The sequence below is a fragment of the Rhincodon typus genome, chromosome 30 (assembly GCF_021869965.1).
Source record: "Rhincodon typus isolate 14 chromosome 30, sRhiTyp1.1, whole genome shotgun sequence".
In the NCBI taxonomy this organism is placed as follows: Eukaryota; Metazoa; Chordata; class Chondrichthyes; order Orectolobiformes; family Rhincodontidae; genus Rhincodon; species Rhincodon typus.
The window spans coordinates 33009678-33030152 of NC_063361.1; the positions used below are offsets into that span (position 1 = coordinate 33009678).

Here is a 20475-nt window from a genome sequence, read left to right on the forward strand (position 1 = left end):
TTTTTTTTAGATTGCTCCTGCGCTCTCTCCAAAGCATTGACATCCCTCATACTGTGTGGCACCCAGAACTATATACAACATTCCAGCTAAAAGGTGTGCAAGCGTCTTGTGGAAGTTTAGCATTGCCCTTGTATACTATCCCCTTATTGACAAAGCCCATGATAATGCATGTTTTATTAGTTGTCTTGCCACCTTCAATGATCTGTGCACATATGCTCCCAGGTCTTGCTGTGTGCAAATTGACTCTGCATTTCCTACATCACAACAGTGACTACACTTTGCAAAGTACTTTATTGGTCATAACTTGCTTTGAGATGTCCTGACAAGGTGAAAGATGCTACAGAATGCAAATGTCCTTTTGCTTTTAAAAAATGAGAAAATTAATTCCCTCAAATTCAGTTCTGAAGGAGTTAATAGGAAAGCAGAAAAACTGAGCAAGATCTGATTTGACAATGAAGCCAAAAATAGTTTTCCTTTAGTACAAGCATTGCACGTACCAATGACTTGCTGTTTGAAGTGCTGTCTGATGTGCCTTTCACTGCCAACACTTCATTAACTTTCTTTCCCAGTAATGAAAACTGGCTCATCATGAATATGTTGTCACCTTTGCTGTATTTTCTGGTATATTCTGCAGTGATATGTTTGTGTGTGTATGTGGTGCACGCTTACATGTTTAAACTTGGTCAGAAGGGAACATTCTTACCTATCAATCAGAAACTTGTGGTTCACGTCCCCCACTCCAGCAGCTTGAACATACAATCCACAGTGACCCGCTGGTGGAGGTACTGAGGCAGTGCTGCACTGTCAGACATACCCATTTCTCAGTCAAGGTGTGAAACTGAGGTCCCATTTGCCCTCACAGGTGGATGTTAAGGATCCCGACCACGCACTGAAAATGGGTACATTTAGAGGAAGGACCACAAACAGCGTAAAAGAGAAAGTTTATTTTCCTAATTGTGTGATCTTGCTGTGCATTCATTGGCTATCTATATAACATGACCCTGCACCTCAAAAGTAGCTGCAAACTGAAAAGGCTGGGACGGCTGCTATACAGAAGCACAAGGATCAGAAAGTCTGGGTCAATCAGCAATGGCCTAGTGGTATTATGGCTGGACTGTTAATCCAGAGACTCAGATAACATCCTGGGACCCAGGTTCGAATCCTGCCATGGCAAATGGTGGAATTTGAATTCAATAAATATCTGGAATTAAGAATCTAATGATGACCGTGAATCTATTGTTGATTGTTGGAAAAACCCATCTGGTTCACTAATGTCCTTTAGGGAAGGAAACTGCCATCCTTACCTGGTCTGGCCTACATGTGACTCCAGACCCACAGCAATGTGGTTGACTCTTAACTGCCCTCTGGGCAATTAGGGATGGGCAACAAATGCTGCCTAGCGAGCAATGCCCTCATCCTGTGAATGGATAAAAGAAAAAAAAAATCAGAAGGATGTGATTGCGCTGGAGAGGGTACAGGGTAGATTCACTAGGATGTGCCTGGGATAAAGAACCTCAGACATGTGCAGAGACTGGATAGGCTGGGTTTGTTTATCCTTGGAGCAGAGGAGGCTGAGGGGGAATCTGACTGACATGTACAAAATTATGACAGACTTGGACAGGGTAGATGGTGCAAATCTCTGCCGCGTGGCAGGTGTGTCTAAGATCAGATGGCATAAGTTTAAGGTGAGGAGTAAGTGGCTTAGAGGAGATCTGAGGAAAGGTTTTTTTCACCCAGAGTGTGGTAGAAATATGGAATGTGCTGCCTGAGAGGGTGGTGCAGGCAGGTCCTCTCGCAATATTTAAGAAACATTTGGATGAGCACTTAAAATGCCGGGGCATAGTAGGCTATTGACTTAGTGCGGGCTAATGGCATTAGTGTAGTTCGGTGTTTGTATATCAGCATAGCCTGTTTCTATGCTGTATGACTCAATCAATCAATTAATTAACCAACCTTATTGCTGATTCAATGGTCGCCTCCCAAAGGGGATTACATTTCAGTTTAAGAAGGAAGGCAAACTACAGGGCAGTGGGGACCATGCAGGGCAAGTAGAAATGGTTCTGAGGCAATCCTAAAGGTAGATCCCTTTTTTATGTTATGGAGACACCCCAGTCCTTCCTTTAGGATCCTTATCAAGATGCAGTCCCCTGAGTGCAGCGAATGTAGGATCTGTCCTGGACTTTTCAGGAGCTTTTTTCAGAGAGCCAGCACAGGAGCCAGGTGGTGTCTGATAGCAGTTACCAATATAAAGTCCTACCTTACATCAATGCCAACTTCATTGGCTGTGCTTTGCTTCAGAGAGATTAGAACTAGGTGACACATTTAACAGAAAAGGTTTCCAAATTAAGACGGAGCTGAGGAGGATTAGATTCTCTCAGAGAAGGCGGAGGATCCTTGAGGAAACCCATAGAGAGCTGTCTTCCTGCAGTTCAATTCTGATTGGTTAATGTGTCTTATACAGTGAATAACAAAACAAATAATGAAAACCAAATCTTCCAAAATCCAAACGCAGCTGTAACCATTAGATATAATCCACCAGGTGTTACAGGAATTTCTTTATCTGAAGGGATAGGAGTGAGTCCAATTGTGTTTCAGATTGTCTGCAAAGTTCCATCAGTGATCAGACTAGAGTTTTGTGTTGACCTATTGATGGGAAGTGGAGAGATGTTTAATGGACGAAACATTGATGAATCATGGAGTTGGATTTTACACTCCTGCTCTGGCAGGTTTGAAGCTGGAAAGGTGGGCTGGTATGAGGAGTATGTAAAATCCAGCAGATAAAGTTCCTGCTGCCTTCCCGCCCACTCGTCATCCCGACCATTCGGCCCCTCTAGCCTGCTTCACCATTCAATAAGATCATGCCTTATCTGATGCGGACTTAACTTCATTTTCCTGCCTTTTCCCCCATGGCCATTGACTTCCTGGTCAATCAGAAATCTGTCTGACTCAGCCTTGAAAATATTGAATGACCATTGCTCACTGTGGGAGAGAATTCCAAACACTAAATACCCCTGAGAAAATACAGCTCTCCTCATCTCCATCTTAAATGGAATGTCGCATATTTTGAAGCTGTGGGTCCTCATTCTAGATGCCATCAAGAAGGGAAACAGTCTCTCAGCATCTAACCTGTCAAGTCCCCTCAGAATCTGATGTGTTTCTGTAATGTCACCTCTCCACCTTTTCAAATCCAATGGATGTAATCCCAATCTGTGCAACCTTCTCTTCATCCCAGGAATCAGCCTGCTAATTATTTGCTGAACTATCTCTAATGCCCTTCCTTAAATAAGGTCGCCAAATGGTACTCAGAATCTAAGGTGATTGAACCAATGCGGCACAGTGGCTCAGTGGTTAGCACTGCTGCCCCAGGGACCTGGGTTCGATTCCAGCCTCGGGCAACTGTCTGTGTGCAGTTTGCACATTCCCCCCGTGTCTGCATGGGTTTCCTCCAGGTGCTCCGGTTTCCTCCCACAGTCCAAAGGTGTGCAGGGTAGGTGGATTGGCCATGCTAAATTGTCCGTAGTGTCCAGGGATGTTTAGGTTTTGGGTTAGATGGGTTAGACTTGGGGGAATGGGTCTGGGTGGGATGCACTTCGGAGGGGCGGTGTGGACTTGTTGGGCCGAATGGCCTGTTTCCACACTGTAGGGATTCTATGATCTATGATAATTGTACCAAGTTCTCTACTTCTGTATTCCATCCCCCTTGCAATAAATGCTTACCTCCATTTGTCTTCCTAGTTACTTGCTTTACCTGTATTCGAACCTTTTGTAATTTAAGCACCAGGATGCTCATTTACCTCTGTACCACAGCATTCAGAAGTCTTTCTCTATTTAAATAATACAGTATTTTTATTCTTTAAGCCAAAGTAGACAACCTGGCATTTCCCAAATGGTACTCTGCCAAATCTTTGCCCAATCATAATAAAGCTAAGAGGACAGGTGAAGAGGGAAGAGAGATTACTTGTGGGGAGCAACTCATTCATTTTAATTTGGCCACATTTTGGCCAAAATGTACAATTGTCTAACAGCCAATGTATGCTATTTTACATGCTTGGGAATTGTCCATATTTATCCATCAGGATGGCAATAGTTCATGGCAGATGTATTAGCTTTTTCAAACAATCTAAAATTGATTCTCAAGAGGTAAACCAAAAGCTGAAAATGTAGTTGATGGTTTTGAGAAGAAACTGGATGAGGCTGAGTGAGTGAGAATCCCGTAGGGAGAGTGGGTTGGGAAAGTTGTGGAGAACAGGAAGGGGAGCAGGAAAAATAGAGAGAGGGCAAAGGAAGATGTCAGGGAGGTCGTGGTAAAACAGGACCTGAGGGAAGTGGGGGAAGGAAGACAGAGACAGAAAATGAGAGAGGAGGACAGAAAATACAGATTTCAAGTGAATCACAGAAGTCCCTGGTGGGAGAGGAGATTCAGTACTGAGGGAGATGGGAGACACTGGGTGATGCAGTGTAAAATCAAAGCTGCCTAGAGGAAACTGACTGTAATTTTGACAGATATGCAGAGACAAGAGCTGTGTGGTTATGAGTATGTTTCAATGCAGAGGGAGATGCATGAAAGAAATCCTGGAAGATAGTCAGTTTACCTGCTCATGTACATGCTGATTTTAAGGCACAATGTGATAATTCACAGACCTAGCTAGCATGGTGTTCAGTTGGATGTTGAGTTATGTAGCAGTAAACAGTAACTATATAGATGACAGGAGGGGGAAAGAAAGATCTTTCTGTCAGAACTACATCACCGACTTGATTCGCAATATTGAAGAAAATCATGTTCATCAGGGTGGCTCCATTAAATGCAATTCTACAAATGGGACGTTAATTGTTTGGATCCTACTACAGGAGTCCACAGCCAAACTGCACATTTTGACTCCCAGCTCTAGCCAATTTTACCCTGCTCAATTAGTCTTCTACTCGACGCTAGCCACAACCACATAAATTATCATCAGTCTCAACATCAGTATCCCAGGCCTGGCTCACTTACTTCTTCCATTTAATCCTTAAGAGTCAAGAAGCTTTGTTTGTGAAAAATTGTGCCTCACTAACTTGATAGAGTTTTTTGAAGAAGTAACAAAGAGGATTGATGAAGGCAGAGTGATGGACGTGATCTATATAAACTTCAATAAAGCGTTCAACAAGGTTCCTCATGGTAGACTGGATAGCAAGGTTAGATCACACGGAATGGAGGGAGAGCTAGCCATTTGGATACAGAACTGGCTCAAAAGTAGAAGACGAAAAGTGGTGGTGGTGGAGGGTTGCTTTTCAGACTGGAGGCCTGTGACCAGTGGTGTGCCATAAGGATCGATGCTGGGTCCACTGCTTTTTGTCATTTATATGAATGATTTGGATGTGAACACAAGAGGTATGGTTAGTAAGTTTTCAGACACCAACATTGGAGGTATAGTGGACAACGAAGAAGGTTACCTCAGAGTACAATGGGACATTGATCAGATGGGCCGAGGAGTGGCAGATGGAGTCGAATTTACATAAATGTGAGGTGCTGCATTTTGGAAAGTCAAATCAGGGCAGGATTTATATCCTTAATGGTAAGGTCCTGGGGAGTTTAGTTGAACAAAGAGACTTTGGAGTGCAGGTTCATAGTTCCTTGAAAGTGGAGTCACAGGTAGATAGGATAGTGAGGATGGCATTTGGTATGCTTGCCTTTATTGGTCAGTGCATTGAGTATAGGAGTTGGGAGATCATGTTGCAATTGTACAGGACATTGGTTAGGCAACTTTTAGAATACTGTGTTCAATTCTGGCGTCCTTGCTTTGGAAGGATGTTGTGAAACTTGAATGGGTTCAGAAAAGATTTTCAAGGATGTTGCCAGGGTTAGAGGGTTTGAGCTATAGGGAGAGGCTGAATAGGCTGGGGCTATTTTCCCTGGAGTGTCGGAGGCTGAGGGATGACCTAATAGAAGTTTATAAAATTATGATGGGCATGGATAGAGTGAATAGCTAAGGTCTTTTCCCTGGGGTGGGGGAGTCCAAAACTAGAGAGCATAGGTTTAAGGTGAGAGGGGAAAGATTTAAAAGGGACTTAAGGGGCAACTTTTTCACGCAGAGAATGACGTGTGTAATGAATGAGCTGCCAGAGGAAGTGGTGAAGGCTGGTACAAACACAATATTTAAAAGGCATCTGGCTGGGGATATGAACAGGAAGGGTTTAGAGGGATACGGGCCAAATGGTGGCAGATCGGACTAGATTAATTTAGAATGCGTGGTCAGAATGGATGAGTTGGACCAAAAGGTTTGTTTCCATCCTTAATCCATCTTTAACTCTATGACTCTGTAATTAGGGACACAGTCTCAGAGTCAATCCTCAAGATTGCACCTGGGACAGTACTGTCTTGAAAGAGTTTGATGGGGCAGTGTAGAGAGAGAGCTTTACTCTGTATCTAACCCCATGCTGTACCTGTCCTGGGAGTGTCTGTTGGGGCAGTGTAGAGGAAGCTTTACTCTGTATCTAACCCCATTATGTACCTGCCCCTTGGAGTGTTTGATGGGCTAGTAAGGAGATTCAAAATTGAAAATCGCAAATCCTTTCCTGAGATGTCTTTGTCTGTCTGTTTCAGCTGCTAAGCTTTAAGATACAGAAATGAGTGGTTGGTGCCAGTTGGTATAGATTAATGTGGGATTGTCGTTCGCACTCAGAATAGATTTCAACACCAGTTTATAAAAAAAACATCCAATTAACAGAGTTCTGAAATACACGCTTTATGTTTATCCAACAGAAGTTAACCACTCTTCACTTTGCCCTCCCCCTCGCTCTTGCTCTCTTCCCTCACACTTCACTCTCACTCTTCTTCTCATTCTCACTTTCATCTTACTTTTGCTGGCTCTCTCATTCTCGGCCTTTCCCTCACCTTTCCTCTCTCTCCCTTGACACTAATTGTTGCCCACAGTCTCAATCTCAGCGTCCTCCTGCACCTTTTCACTGATCCTATCCCTTAGCCTGACTCTTGCCCTTGCCCTTTCCTGCTTCCTCCCTTTTTCCCAGACTTTTCCCTTCGACCTTGTCTTCTTCCTTCACCCTCAGGCTCTCCCTCACTGTCAGACATGACCTTGGCTGAGAAGAATGATGCAGGCAATATCTCCTTCCTTTATTAACCTTCCTTCTCCCAATGCGGGAAGGATGCATGAATCCCTCACAAATACTAAGAGGATCTCAGACCAGACAATCATGTTTCTCCCTTTTGGATGACATTGGATGCTAAATATTTTGCAATTTCTACAAAGCTCCTGCCTCTTCAGTTCTCTCCCCTCCTGCAGTGAAAAGCCAGACTGAAGCTGAAGAAATGGGAGGACAAGCATTCCTGACTTGATGATGTTTGCAATGATGTAACTATAACATTAGCAGGTCTTATAGAGACTCTGAGAGGAGAGGACTGAACAGTCTTGTCTGGCGCCGAGCAGTAAGACAAGAATCAGTCTTGTGTACAATAGCATGTCAATAATTGAGTTTCTTAGAATAGAATTCCTGAGAATTAGACTTTAGTCACTCTTGGATAAGATGAAGACAGAGATGTAGCAGCCTCACAGTAGGGATACTATAGACTAGGGGAGCAGCCTTGACAGCGCAGGACTGAGTGCAGCCGTGTGGCAGACAGAATCTATGAGGACAGAGAGACATAAGGCAGTATCCATGGAAGTAGATCAATCTATGGTGTCAGCTCACCCCTGTTTGCATGAACACTGGATGTTTCTCCTTGTTATATCTTCAACAGTGACTATCATCAGCTGTTTGACCATAAAGGCCCTCATTATACATCTCAAACCTGACCGTACACGGGATGTTCAAACAGCAGTGACCAGCTAGTGGTTAGAAGTGGGCACCCAGGTAAAGGCATCTCTCCATCCCCAGTCTAGGGGCAACCAACCCCCCCTACACCCCACCTTCAGCTGTAATACCCTAGATATGTACAATCAGCACAGAATGAGAGCTGAGACTTCCCAGTTTATACAGCCACTTTCCTCTGATCAGTGCCTAGTTACAAGAGAAGAATAAGAATTTCTGTTTAAATGCTTCCTTTCATGGCTTTAAGTCTCATGTCAGAAATTTGAGCACCCGATTTAGGCTGCCACTCAGGTGCATTATTGAGGGGCTGTAGTATTTGCTTTCAAGATGTAACATTAAACCAAGGCACCAGCTGACCCCTCAGGCTGGTTTGAAGGATCGCATTGCACTAATCTTTGGGGAGATGAGATAATGAGCTAGCTCTTCCAAAGAGCTGACTTGGACATTATGGGTTGAATGGTCCACTTACTGAGAAGACTGGGGAGTTCTTCAACCTCCAACCAATACCAATATCACTAGCCCTGATTATCTCATCTGTTTGTTGGAACTTCCTGTGCATAAATTAACTCAGAGATAGTACTGCTCCTATGATGCTGCTTGGCCTGCTGTGTTCATCCAGCCCTGCACCTTGTTGTCATAAATTAATTGTTGTGTTTCCTATAATGGTGATTACACTTCAAAAAGATACTTCATTGGCTCTAAAGTGCTTTTGCACCTTCTGAGGGTGATGTAAGGTGCTATCTAAAGGCAAATCTTTCTTTTTTACATCATGCTTCTCATTTAACAAAACCTTTCGGAAAGTTTCGCAGCAGTGGAACTAAATACTGTTCAGGATAAAGAGGGAAATAGTGTGGCAACAGTGGAATGATTGGAAAGTTCTGTTTTTAGGGAGGTAAGAGATGAAGGAAGGAAGGAAAAGTAGTTTGGAGGAGGAATTGGGGAGGATTTGAAGAGTTGCCACTGAAGAATCAATCTCTGTTGTTGAAAACGAGCAGAGTTGATCATCAGTAATAGCCCAGTCTCAGAAGACAGAGTTTGGGCAGTATCCTGGTCATATATAGTAACAGACAGTGCTCATTGTTGCTTATGCAGCAAAATAATTCACTTGTAGTCCTCAGAGAGCCTTCAAGCAATGATGGAAGAGGATAGTAAACTTTCTAATGCATTAATTACATTGTCAGGATAAGAACTGATAGTGTTAATTAGAGGCATTATTGAACCAGTCAGCCAGCAGATATCGAGTCTAGATCAAGTCTTCTAAAGGTTCTAAACGTAAATGGTGATTTGTAGGTCTCTGTCCTCAGGAGGGATGGGAGTGAGCTGTGGCAGGGAGAGCGGCAGATCAAATCTGTGAAGTTTTTTTTTAAAATGGATTACATGAAAAGTGATACCTCTAGTCAGTGCACAAATGGGTGAGAAAGGATGGAATGAAAGAAATAGTAATTGTAAGGATCTCCTTTTGCCTGGATGAGGATAGCAATTGGTTTTCCGTTTCCTTCATTCTTCATACAGATGTGTTTACTTCCTGAATAATGATTAAATAGCACTGAGTAGCTGTTTCAACTGTGTGACATGCTTTACTCAGCTATTCTGAACTTCTCCCATGGAAGCTGGGGTCAATATTATCCCGAGTGATCTGGCTTTGTTTAAAAGCAGTTGTGGGTGCGACAGTAGATTACGGGACTGCAGTGCCATTGACAGTGGGAAACAAACAGAATCATTTTAACTTGACCCTCGACCTGGAAACTGATACGATTGGATACAATATCATATTAATTCCCACCCTCCTACAGTTTTACTCACCATTATTAAACTCAAGGACAGCAATATCATGGGAGGGTGTAAAACAGTGTTTTCTTCTTGATCCCATGGATTCCTGTACAGCAGGTTCATTAAAATTGCACCTTTTTTTAAATGTGCTTGTGTTGTGAGCATCATTAACTGGGCCAGTATTTATTGCCTGTCCCTAGTTTCCCTTGAGAAGGTGGTGGTGAGTTGCCTTCTTGAACCGCCGTAGTCTGTGTGCTGTAGGTAGACCCACAATGTTGTTAGGGAGGGAACTTCAGGATTTTGACCCAGCAACAGTGAAGGAATGGCAATATATTTCCGAGTCAGGATGGTGTATGGTTTGGAAGGGAACTTGCAGGGGGTGGTGCTCCCATGTATCTGCTGCCTTCAGCCTTCTAGATGGAAGTGGTCCTAGGTTTGGAAGATGCTGCCTGAGGATCTTTGGTGAGTTGTTATAGTGCATCATGTAAATGTAGACGCTGCAGCTGCAGTGCAGAGTAATGGCGGGGGTGAATGCTTAAAATGGTGGATGAGGTGCCAGTCAAGTGGACTGGATGGTATTGAGATGCTTGAAGTTTGATGAAGCTGCAGTCATCCAGGCAAGTGGAAATCCATCACACTCCTGACTTGTGCCTCATAGATGGTGGACAGGCTTTGGGGACTGAGAGCATTCCTAGCCTCTGACCTATAGCTGTTGCCATGACACTAATATGGCTTGCCCAGTCCAGTTTCTCATGATCTCTGCAGCAAATACCAATGTACATCCCTTATCAGTGTGGCATTGAGGATCCCAGGATTCATGTGTCAGTCCAAACGGAAAAGCAGGAACGTGACGGCCAGAAAAAGCTTCCTCAAAATTAGATCAAATTATGACCAAAAGAGGGAAGTGCCATGTTTGGCTGGGTCGGGGACTGTGGTGATGCTGAGTTAATGTTCTCTCTCTCTCTCTCTCTCTCCCTCTCCTGATTTCTTTCCCACAGACTCGGAGTCCCAGACATTCCCAGAGCCAGCAGTCTGGACTGGCAGACCAGGCAGCCAAGTTACCATTTGCATCGGCGGAGTCCTTGGAAACCATGTCTGAGGCTGAAGTCCCGATTGGTTTTACCCGGTCCAACCGTTTCAGACAGAGCCTGCCCCTGTCCAGGTCCACCAGTCAAACCAAACTCCGCTCACCAGGTAGGCCAGTTACTGCTGAGGCTGAGCGGCAGAATCTGCACCAGCTCTGCCCCTTCTGCTCAGTTTGATTATGGGCCACCAAGACTTTGTCCATCTCATGGGACATGTACAGGTTAATGAGAATGTCAAGTTGGAAATCTCATGTGCTCCTTACTGTGAAGGTAATAGTTAAATTGCTCTGATGTAAAGTCGCTGATCTGAAATGTTTACTCAGTTTCTCTCTCCACAGGCGCCACTGGACCTGCTGAGTATTTTCAGCATTTTTTGTTTTTATTTCAGGTTTTCATCTACAATGTCTTACATTTGTTCAGTTGTAATGATTAACCTACTGTAATGGGGACTCAGTGGGTGCTTTGTTTTATTTTAATCTGATCTCATTCCTGTGAAGCACCTTTGTGATAGCTTTTTAAAATTCATTCATGGGATGTGGGTGTTCCTGGCTGGACCACCATTTATTACCCATCATTAATTGCCCGAAGACCAGTTACAAGTCAAGCAGGTTGCTGTGGGCCTGGAGGCATATGTAGGCTGGATCAGGTAAAGACGGGAGATTTCCGTCTCTAAAGGGCATTAGTGAACCATGTGGGTTTTTAACAACAATTGACAATGGTTGCCATTAGGCTAACTTTTTATTCTAGATTTTATTCAATTCAAATCTCTACCTGCCATTGGCACCAATGTTCCCAGAGCATTGGCCTGCGATTCTGGATTGTTGGTCCAGTGACATTACCACTGTACCAGCGCCTCACTGTATACTTAGACAATTTTTGTGAATGCAAATTTTTATTTATTGTGCAAGTGCAGAGCTTTGGTCAAAATCCTGGCTCAAGTGACTGTGGTATAATGAGATTAATGTATATCATGCCAATATAACATGAGGGGAGGCATTGGCCTAGTAGTATTATTGCTAGACTGTTAATCCAGAGACCCAGATAATGTTCTGGGAACCTGGGTTCAAATCCCGCCACACCCAATATCATATCTGGAATTAAGAGTCTAATGATGACCGTGAATCCATTGTGGATTGTCGGAAAAACCAAACTGGGGTTCACGAATGTCCTTTAGGAAAGGAAACTTCCATCCTTACCTGGTCTGGCCTACATGTGACTCCAGACCCACAGCAATGTGGTTGACTCTTAACTGCCCTCTGGGCAATTAGGGATGGGCAATAAATGCTGCCTGGCCAGTGACACCCTCATCTTGTGAATGAATAATAAAAATATGATTCTGACATCAGTAAGATAGCAGACACCAGTCTAGATTGAGCATGTGAAGAGAGAGGACTTAGACACTGCACTGGAAAGCTGTGTTTGAGATCCTACTACGTACAGGTGTAAAGAGAGAAATATTAGAGTACATAAGGAGTTCAAACACCTTATCTAGTGAGAAGGAAAAAGCACTAGCTACAGCTACAGTGTATGTACAGGTAGAAGTATCAGCTTAAAGCACAAGGTAATGTAGTAACTTTATTCAGTGTATGGTACTGGACTTTAGGAGATCATATCGATCTTAAAGTCAGTGCAGAACAGACTCAACAGAATGAATTTGCTGGGGTATAAAGGGTTAATGAGGTTAGGGTCTGTGTTCAGGGCCTGTTTTCCATTAACTCCAGAAGACTGAGTGGGGATCTAGCTGAAATACGTCAAACATGTAAAGGATTCGATAGGGCAGAAAAATAGAATTTCCTAAAGGGGAAATCATCTTGAAATTGAAGTTCAGCCACTCAGGAGTGAAACCATAAACACCTTTTCACAGGAAAAATAGTAGAAACATTGTATTTTCCTTCTGAAAGGCTGTGGTTCCTATGGGCAGTATGAAATTTTGGAGCTGGGAATCTTTTTTGTAGTTGACAGTAACAAGGGATATGGAGCTACAGTGTGGAAGGGAATACAGAACACGTATGTTGGAGCAGGCTCAAGGGGATGCCAAAGCTCCTCCTGCTTCTAACTTTATCCTAAAATATAAACACATTAAAACTGTGAATGACACATTCATTAGTTAATGCCTGGTCTGTCTCATCATATATATTTCAAAATGGTGACCGATTTAAAAAAAAACCATTTCCAAGGAAGAGAGATAGTAGGAACTGCCGATGCTGGAGAATCTGAGATAACAAGGTGTAGAGCTGGATGAACACAGCAGGCCAAGCAGCATCAGAGAAGCAGGAAGGCTGACGTTTCAGGCCTAGATCCTTCTTTAGAAATGGGGGAGGGGGAAGGGGATTCTGAAATAAATAGGGAGATCCACTAAGGTCTTTCCGGAGGGTAACTTCTTCAAGGTAGGCATCTTTAGAAGAGGCTTCGCAGTGGTGTTAAAATTGTTTCAGAGATAGTAGAAACTGCCGATGCTGGAGAATCTGAGATAACAAGGTGTAGAGCTGGATGAACACAGCAGGCCAAGCGGCATCAGAGGAGCAGGAAGGCTGACGTTTCGGGACTACACCCTTCTTCAGTAAGATTGTATTTTACTTTACATCACTAGGACTGAACACTGGGGAAGTAAAAATATCCGGTTGGCATGGACGAGTTGGACTGAAGGGTCTGTTTCCGTGCTGTACAGCTCTATGACTCTATGATATTAAAACTACCTGTCATAATTGTATAACTACACAAAGCTGTCTGTACGGTCTACACCTTGCACTGACTCCATTGCACTGACTGTGGATTGATAAACTGGAACATCACTCATCAATCACATTGTCTTAAAGGTACACTCCCCATCTGGGATCTGTGCAATAATACATCAATGATCTCAGCTGTTGTTGGTGAGAGTGTTTCTGGAGTACACAGGAGGGATTTGCCAGGGAAGAACTGAAATGGAAGGGTAGCCTTTGCAAGAATTGGGAGGTTTTTAAGTGCTGTTTGTGAAGTTGTATTGACTTAGGAGCAGGATCCCCTCGTATGCCAACAGAAAAACAAAGATCTTGTGGAAAAGAAAGAGAAAACCATGTGTAACCAATCTTCAACAGAAACTCAACAAATTAAAACCAGTAATAGTCATCCTTGGGAATTGAGCCAATTATAACCTTCTACAAGAACTCAGCAGGTTGGTTATATCGTGGAGGTAGGGAATAGTGAGTAGACATGGCTCAGTGGTTAGCACTGTTGTCTCACAGCACCATGGACCTGGGTTCAATTCCAGCCTCAGGCAACTGTCTGTGTGGAGTTTGCACATTCTCCCCATGTCTGCGTGGGTCTCCTGTAGGTGCTCCAGTTTCCTTCCACAATCTAAAGATGTACAGGTTCAATGGATTGGCCATATTAAATTGCCCTTGTGTAAAGGGGTGCCTGAGTTAGGTGGATTAGCCATGGGAAAAAGCAGGGTTATAGGGTTTGGGTGGGATGCTGCTCGGATGGTTGGTGTGGACTTGATGGGCCAAATGGACTACTTCCAAACTGTATGGATTCACAAGTTAAGGGGAGCCCAACATTAGATAAGGACAGAGTCAGTTAGATTTTAATTCCCAGTAATGAATCAGCATGCCCTGTCTCACTTTCCACATGAAATGAAGTCACTAGTGAGTTGTGTGGTAAAACACAAGGCAGCATATCCAGTGGGAATCAGCATCTTCAGAGGGGGGCGAAGAGAGAAAACTATCAGCAAAAAGTATACTGATGTACAAAGCAGACCCTGTCGTCCAGTGTGTGATTTATGACTGTGGTTATGTAAAGGATATATTCCTGACTGACATCAATGTTTTCTCATCCAACAGGGGTGTTGTTCTTGCAGTTTGGCGACGAAACCAGACGTGTCCACGTCACACACGAAATTGGCAGCCTGGACACCCTGCATGCTCTGATTGTTCATATGTTCCCTCAGAAACTCACAATGGGAATGCTCAAGTCACCAAACACTGCAATCCTCATCAAGGATGAGACGAGAAATGTCTTTTATGAACTGGAAGATGTAAGGTACAAAGAGCCAGTTCTTTCAAAGTAGTGTAGAGACAAAAAAAGGCTGCAGATGCTAGAATGCAAGGTAGACAAACAGGAGGCTGGAAGAACACAGCAGGCCAGGCAGCATCTGGAGGAAAGGAGAAGTCAACATTTTGGATATTACCCTTCTTCACTACCATGGTGTCACCACCATTCTGCTACCATCCCTCCTGCCCCCTCTTTATCTGCAGCTGCTCCTACCCCCCACATCCAGTCCTGAAGTAGGGTTATACCGGAAACATTGACTGCTCCTTTCCTCCAGATGCTGCCTGGCTTGCTGTGTTCTTCCAGCCTCTTGGCCTCAAAGTAGTGTCTTTGACTGATGGCTTGAGAAATTTATCACAGGCCTAGTAATTTGTAAAAGATAAAGGCCCAACCTGTTCCATGGTAGCACATCTGACCTGTGTTCAGGTCAACCCAGTGACTGAACCCTAACACTAACTCTATCACAGGTGATATTTACAAACAGCTGCTGTGAGTAATGTTTAAGTCACTGAGGCTGAACGTCCAATAAAACAATAATGTTGGGAATGGAATGAAAGCACTCTCACTAGGTAAGTGTTGCTAACTTGAGTATGTCTCATCATTATGGGACAACAACAGTACCCTGCATTTATATAACTCCATTAGTTTAGATATAGCACTATTAACATTGGTAAAGCATCCCAGGATACATCAACATTGAGCCAGGTACCAGGGACGGAGGAACCCACTATGTGTGAACAATGAAGAAACTGGAACTTCTTCCTTAGACGAGAGAAAAATGAAAAACACAATTTAATATTGTTTCACTTACAAATTGTGAAAATGCTTTTCACTGGTGAAAGGTTCGGTGACTAGAGAGAAAAGATTAAACATAATTGTGAAAAGAACAGTTATTAACATTTTTTCCCACAGAATGTGGGCATCGCTGACAATGTCAGCATTTGTTGCCCAATCTCAACTGTCCTTTAACTGAGTGGTTTGCTGGGCTTTTATGAGTCAACCATATTGCTACAGTCCTGGAATCATGTGTAGTCTAGATCAGGTAAACATAGCAGATTTCCTTCCCTGTAGAATTTGTTTTTTTTGACATGTGGTGAATTGCTTTGGTCTGAAAACACTGCCTGAACAGTGTTACAGAGAAGAAATGGCCGAACCCCTCTGATAATTAAACCGAAACAGAAGGTTTAACAGAAGGTAGGTCTGCAGGTACAACAAGTAATTAGGAAGGCAAATGGAATTTTGTCCTTCATTGCTAAAGGGATTGAAATTAAAAGCAGAGAGGTTATACTGCAGCTGTACAAGGTGCTGGTGAGGCCACACCTGGGGTACTGTGTGCAGTTTTGGTCTCCTTACTTGAGAAAGGATGTATTGGCACTGGAGGGGGTGCAAAGGAGGTTCACTAGGTTGATTCCGGAGTTGAGGGGGTTGGCTTATGAGGAGAGACTGAGAAGATTGGGATTATATTCATTGGAATTCAGAAGATTGAGGGGGGATCTTATAAAAACATATAAAATTATGAAGGGAATAGATTAGATAGAAGTAGAGAGGATGTATCCACGGGCAGGTGAAGCTAGGACAAGAGGGCATAGCCTCAAGATTAGAGGGAGCAGATTTAGGACTGAATTGAGAAGGAATTTCTTCACCCAGAGGGTTGTTAATCTATGGAATTCCTTGCCCAGTGAAGTAGTTGACACGCTTCAGTAAACGTTTTTAAAAAAAAGGTAGATTTTTTTTGAACAATAAAGGAATTAAAGGATACGGTGAGAACGCAGGTAAGTGGATCTGACTCCACGAAAAGATCAGCCATGATCTTATTGAATGGCGGAGCAGGCTCAAAGGGCCAGACGGCCTACTCCTGCCCCCAGTTCTTATGTTCTTATGAAACACAAGCCCCGATCTGTTATGACAGGAGTAGAGGTTCCCTTCTAATAATTACCCCTGAAACACCCAGAGAAGCTTACTTTTCCCCTCATAATCTGTTAACACATTGGTTAAAAGAAAGAAAATCCCTGATCTACTTTATAAATAATAAGAATCAATTTATTTATTTAACCCTAACAATGAACAAATTAACAGAATTACTAACAAAGCAAATAAATCCCCATTAGACTACTAATTACTCCCTAACTGAACTAAATTCAACTGGGACACTGTTCAACTAAAGACAAGTCCCACTTAGATAAATGCAATTAATAAGACAACAATAAATTAAAATTTAATCTCTTCTTGTTCGCACAGACCATCTTGTAGAATCCTCTGCTTTCTCCAGCCTTTTTTTGTCGCTCTCACATCACAAATGTCTTTCTGCCACTGATTCTACTGTCAGGGATGTTTTCTCTGTGAAGACTCTTAGCTAAAAATGCTGTGGTATCTTTTATCGATAAGCTGGTGCTTTCTCAGAGAGCTTAGCAATTTCTTGTGAGAGCTCGGGATTTATTTCTCAGATGGTGGGCTTGCTCTCCCCTCAGATGACAGTTGGCTCTCTACGATTTTCCAAATGCCCTCGTCTTTATATACTCACCGATGACACATCAATTTCCTATAATATGATTAGTTTCAGGTTGCCGAAACCATCTGTTTTAAATTCAACTGGTTTTTGGTAGCTCAGGGCCTGGTACAAATTGATTGGCTAAAATTCAAAACTGTTGTCATAGTAAAAAAAAAGTGCTGCTTGTCCTTTCAACATAAAAAAAAATTGGGATACTTTCTGTACTGGCACTGACCAGCTGCTGCTCACAGGCATACATTTTTAAAAATCTCTAAGCACAGAAAAAGAAACACCATCATTTAAAGGGACAATGCACAGCTTTTCCCCACTATCATTTTTGCCAACAAATTCTAACTTCCAGCCTTCCAATTCATGACTATTCTACACAATTTTGTAACAATAGACAGGAAAGCAGAATCATTTGAGACCTCCCAGGACGGTTGGTCCAGCCCTTGTGTGAGATGCCCAGAACCAGGTAAGGGCCCTATGCTCAAGGCTATGAATCACGACCAAAGACAGAACCAGCACCTTTTCACTGGTAATGCTGGAAAGAGGTAGAATCGCAAGTGAAATCAGCTGCTTACAGATGCAGGATCCTTTAGAAAGAGGATTTATGTTTCCTTTAAGCACACATTAAGGCAATGGGAAATCACCACATTCTTTGCTCTAGTTATATTCTCATTGAAATTGAAAATGGAAAGTTTCCTATAAGCAACTGAAGAAGAAATGCAAGACTATGAGGCTGGGAGCAATGAGCTGAGAACCTGCTTTTATGGTACACTGCCGTAAAGGGCATGGATGGTGATTTTTCAAAAGAAAATTGGACAAATATCTACAAAGCCAAGATTTGCAGGACTGGGGTTGGGATGGATGGGCTTTTTTTTAAAGAGCTGATACAGGTGTGGTGGGTTGTAAGGTCAATTTCTGTGTTAGTGATTTTTAAGAAAATTATGGCATGGCAAGGCAAGGCTAAACTATTATGATGGATCATAATTTTAAGGCGATTGGAGGAAGGTATAGGGGAGATGTCAGAGGTAGGTTCTTCACACAGAGAGTGGTGGGTGTGTGGAATGTGCTGCCGGCAGTGGTAGTGGAGTCAGATACTTTAGAGACTTTTAAACGACTCTTGAATAGGCACATGGATGATAGTAAAATGTAGGGTATGCAGGGTAGATTAATCTTCGTAAGATAATAGGTCGGCACAACATCGTGGGCCAAAGGGCCTGTACTGTGCTGTACTGTTCTATGTTCTATGTAAACCATTTGATGTCTCAATGAGCAAGTAGCTATGAAGGAGAGGATGGAGACAGGACAGGGGAAGACCATGTTTTGGGGTTCCAGTGAAATACCTATATCAAACCTTACTTTGTTTGGACTAGATCTAATACCTCGTCTACTAGCACCAAATCTCAGATTTAAGCAATGTAGACTTAAACACCTCGATGCATTCAGTAATAACTCTAGGAGGAACACAGTTGTGTTCCCATCACTGAACTTCCTCAACGCGGAGACAATAAGGACTGTAGATGCTGGAAAAGCACAGCAGGTCAGACAGCATCCGAGGAGCAGGTAAGTCAATGTTTCAGGCCGAAACCCTCTCAGGACCTGAGGGGCAGAGTCCCAGAAATAAAAAGAGGCAGGGGGTGGAGCTGGGGGAAGGGTGGGAGAGATGGTGATATGTGAATGCAGAAGGGGGTTATTGTGATTGGTCCATGGGAAGGGTGGAGCAGATAGGCGAGTGGGAAGATGGACAGGTTAGGTCAGGTCAGGAGGGGGAGGGCTGGACATGGGTTAAGGCTGGGGGTGGAGGGATTTTGAAGCTGGTGAGGTCAATATTGAGGCCATTGGGCTGTAACCTCCCAAGGTGAAATATGAGGTGTTGTTCCTCCAGTTTACGTTTGGCCTCAGTCTGACAGTGGAGGGGCCGAGGATGGACTTGTCACCAGGGGAGTGGGAGGGGGAGTTAAAGTGAATGGCAACTGGAGGGCCAGGTTGGTTGGTGCTTGCAGAGCACAGATGCTCTGTGAACCGGTCCCCAAGTCTGTGTTTGGCCTCCCCGATATACAGGGGAACACATCGGGAGTGACGGATATGGTAGATCAGGTTGGATGAAATGCAGGTGAATCTCTGCCGGATCTGGAAGGATTGTTTGATTTATTTCTGGGCTTCCTCCACCTCCCCCAGTCCTGACAAAGGGTTTTGGCCTGAAACGTTGACTTTCCTGCTCCTCGGATGCTGTCTGATCTGCTGTGCTTTTCCAGCCTCACACCTGTAAACACTGAACTTCCTCAACCTCTTCGAAGCAGTCAGAATCCACATCTTGTAAGTTCAGAAATAATTGCCTAACCATTCTCTTATTGGGGATCTTCAGTTACAGGTCAATATAAACAACTGTCAGGAATATCACCTCTGATATCTCACCACATTTTTCTTTTCTTCCAGGGATATCAAAGAACGAAGTATAATAAAAATTTTCAGGAAAGATCCTGTCTACGCACCATATCCTTCCCATGCTTCCCACATCGCCAATGGAGATCTGAGAGTAAGACATTGTAAATTCTTTTTTTTCAAACCTCAGGTAATGTCTTACAGAAGTACATAAGAAAAGCCAAGGAAGGGATAAAGGCCATTTTATTGATTGAATCCTATCTCAAAGTATTCTCACTCTCCTATCCCAACAATGGAGTGTCTTTTTAACCACCCCTGATTTCTATCTCCATCACCCAGTCATGTACCTAACAAAAAACTTGAATTCCATCATGAATGAAAACAGGTTATGCTTCAAGATGTAGTAAAACGATGTGACAAGGGAGATTGGTGCTGTCAAAAGGCAGGAAAACAAGCTAATGAGTAAAAGTTGATTACTAACGAGATGCTTGAGAAGTGAATACTAATGATGTCCCATTCACTGCCATCCTACAGCAACACTTCATCTCATTGTCATTGAGAGCCACATCTGCATCTGAGGGATCTGACAGCAAAGGTTACTATTTGCATATGGAAGTGCTGATAATTACTGAAGAGTGATAATCAGTGCAGTAAGCCTGTTTACTAAGGAAACAGTTTCTGGCGTATTGAAGCTGATTTTACTGCAAGTAAATCTGACTCAGGAATGATGCTTGACGTCTTCCATTTTCTATCGCTCATTTCCCTCGTTCCTTTCTCCCATGGAATACACTAAGTTTATACATCTGAAAGGAAACTTTGCCTTTACATGAGATAGTAAGAACTGCAGATGCTGGAGTCAGAGATAACACAGTGTGGAGCTGGAGGAACACAGCAGGCCAGGCAGCATCAGAG

At 43.2% G+C, this 20475-nt stretch overlaps 1 protein-coding gene across 1 annotated transcript in view; it reads left to right on the plus strand.

Moving 5' to 3' along the window:
- The window catches only part of LOC109913574 (sickle tail protein homolog), a 111617-nt gene that overhangs the window by 58732 nt on the left and 32410 nt on the right, over window positions 1-20475 (plus strand). Inside the window, exons 2-4 of the mRNA XM_048614423.1 lie at window positions 10572-10767; window positions 14480-14678; window positions 19618-19717. Coding sequence (XP_048470380.1) covers window positions 10572-10767; window positions 14480-14678; window positions 19618-19717 — 495 coding nt within the window. The remainder of the gene's footprint in view (window positions 1-10571; window positions 10768-14479; window positions 14679-19617; window positions 19718-20475) is intronic.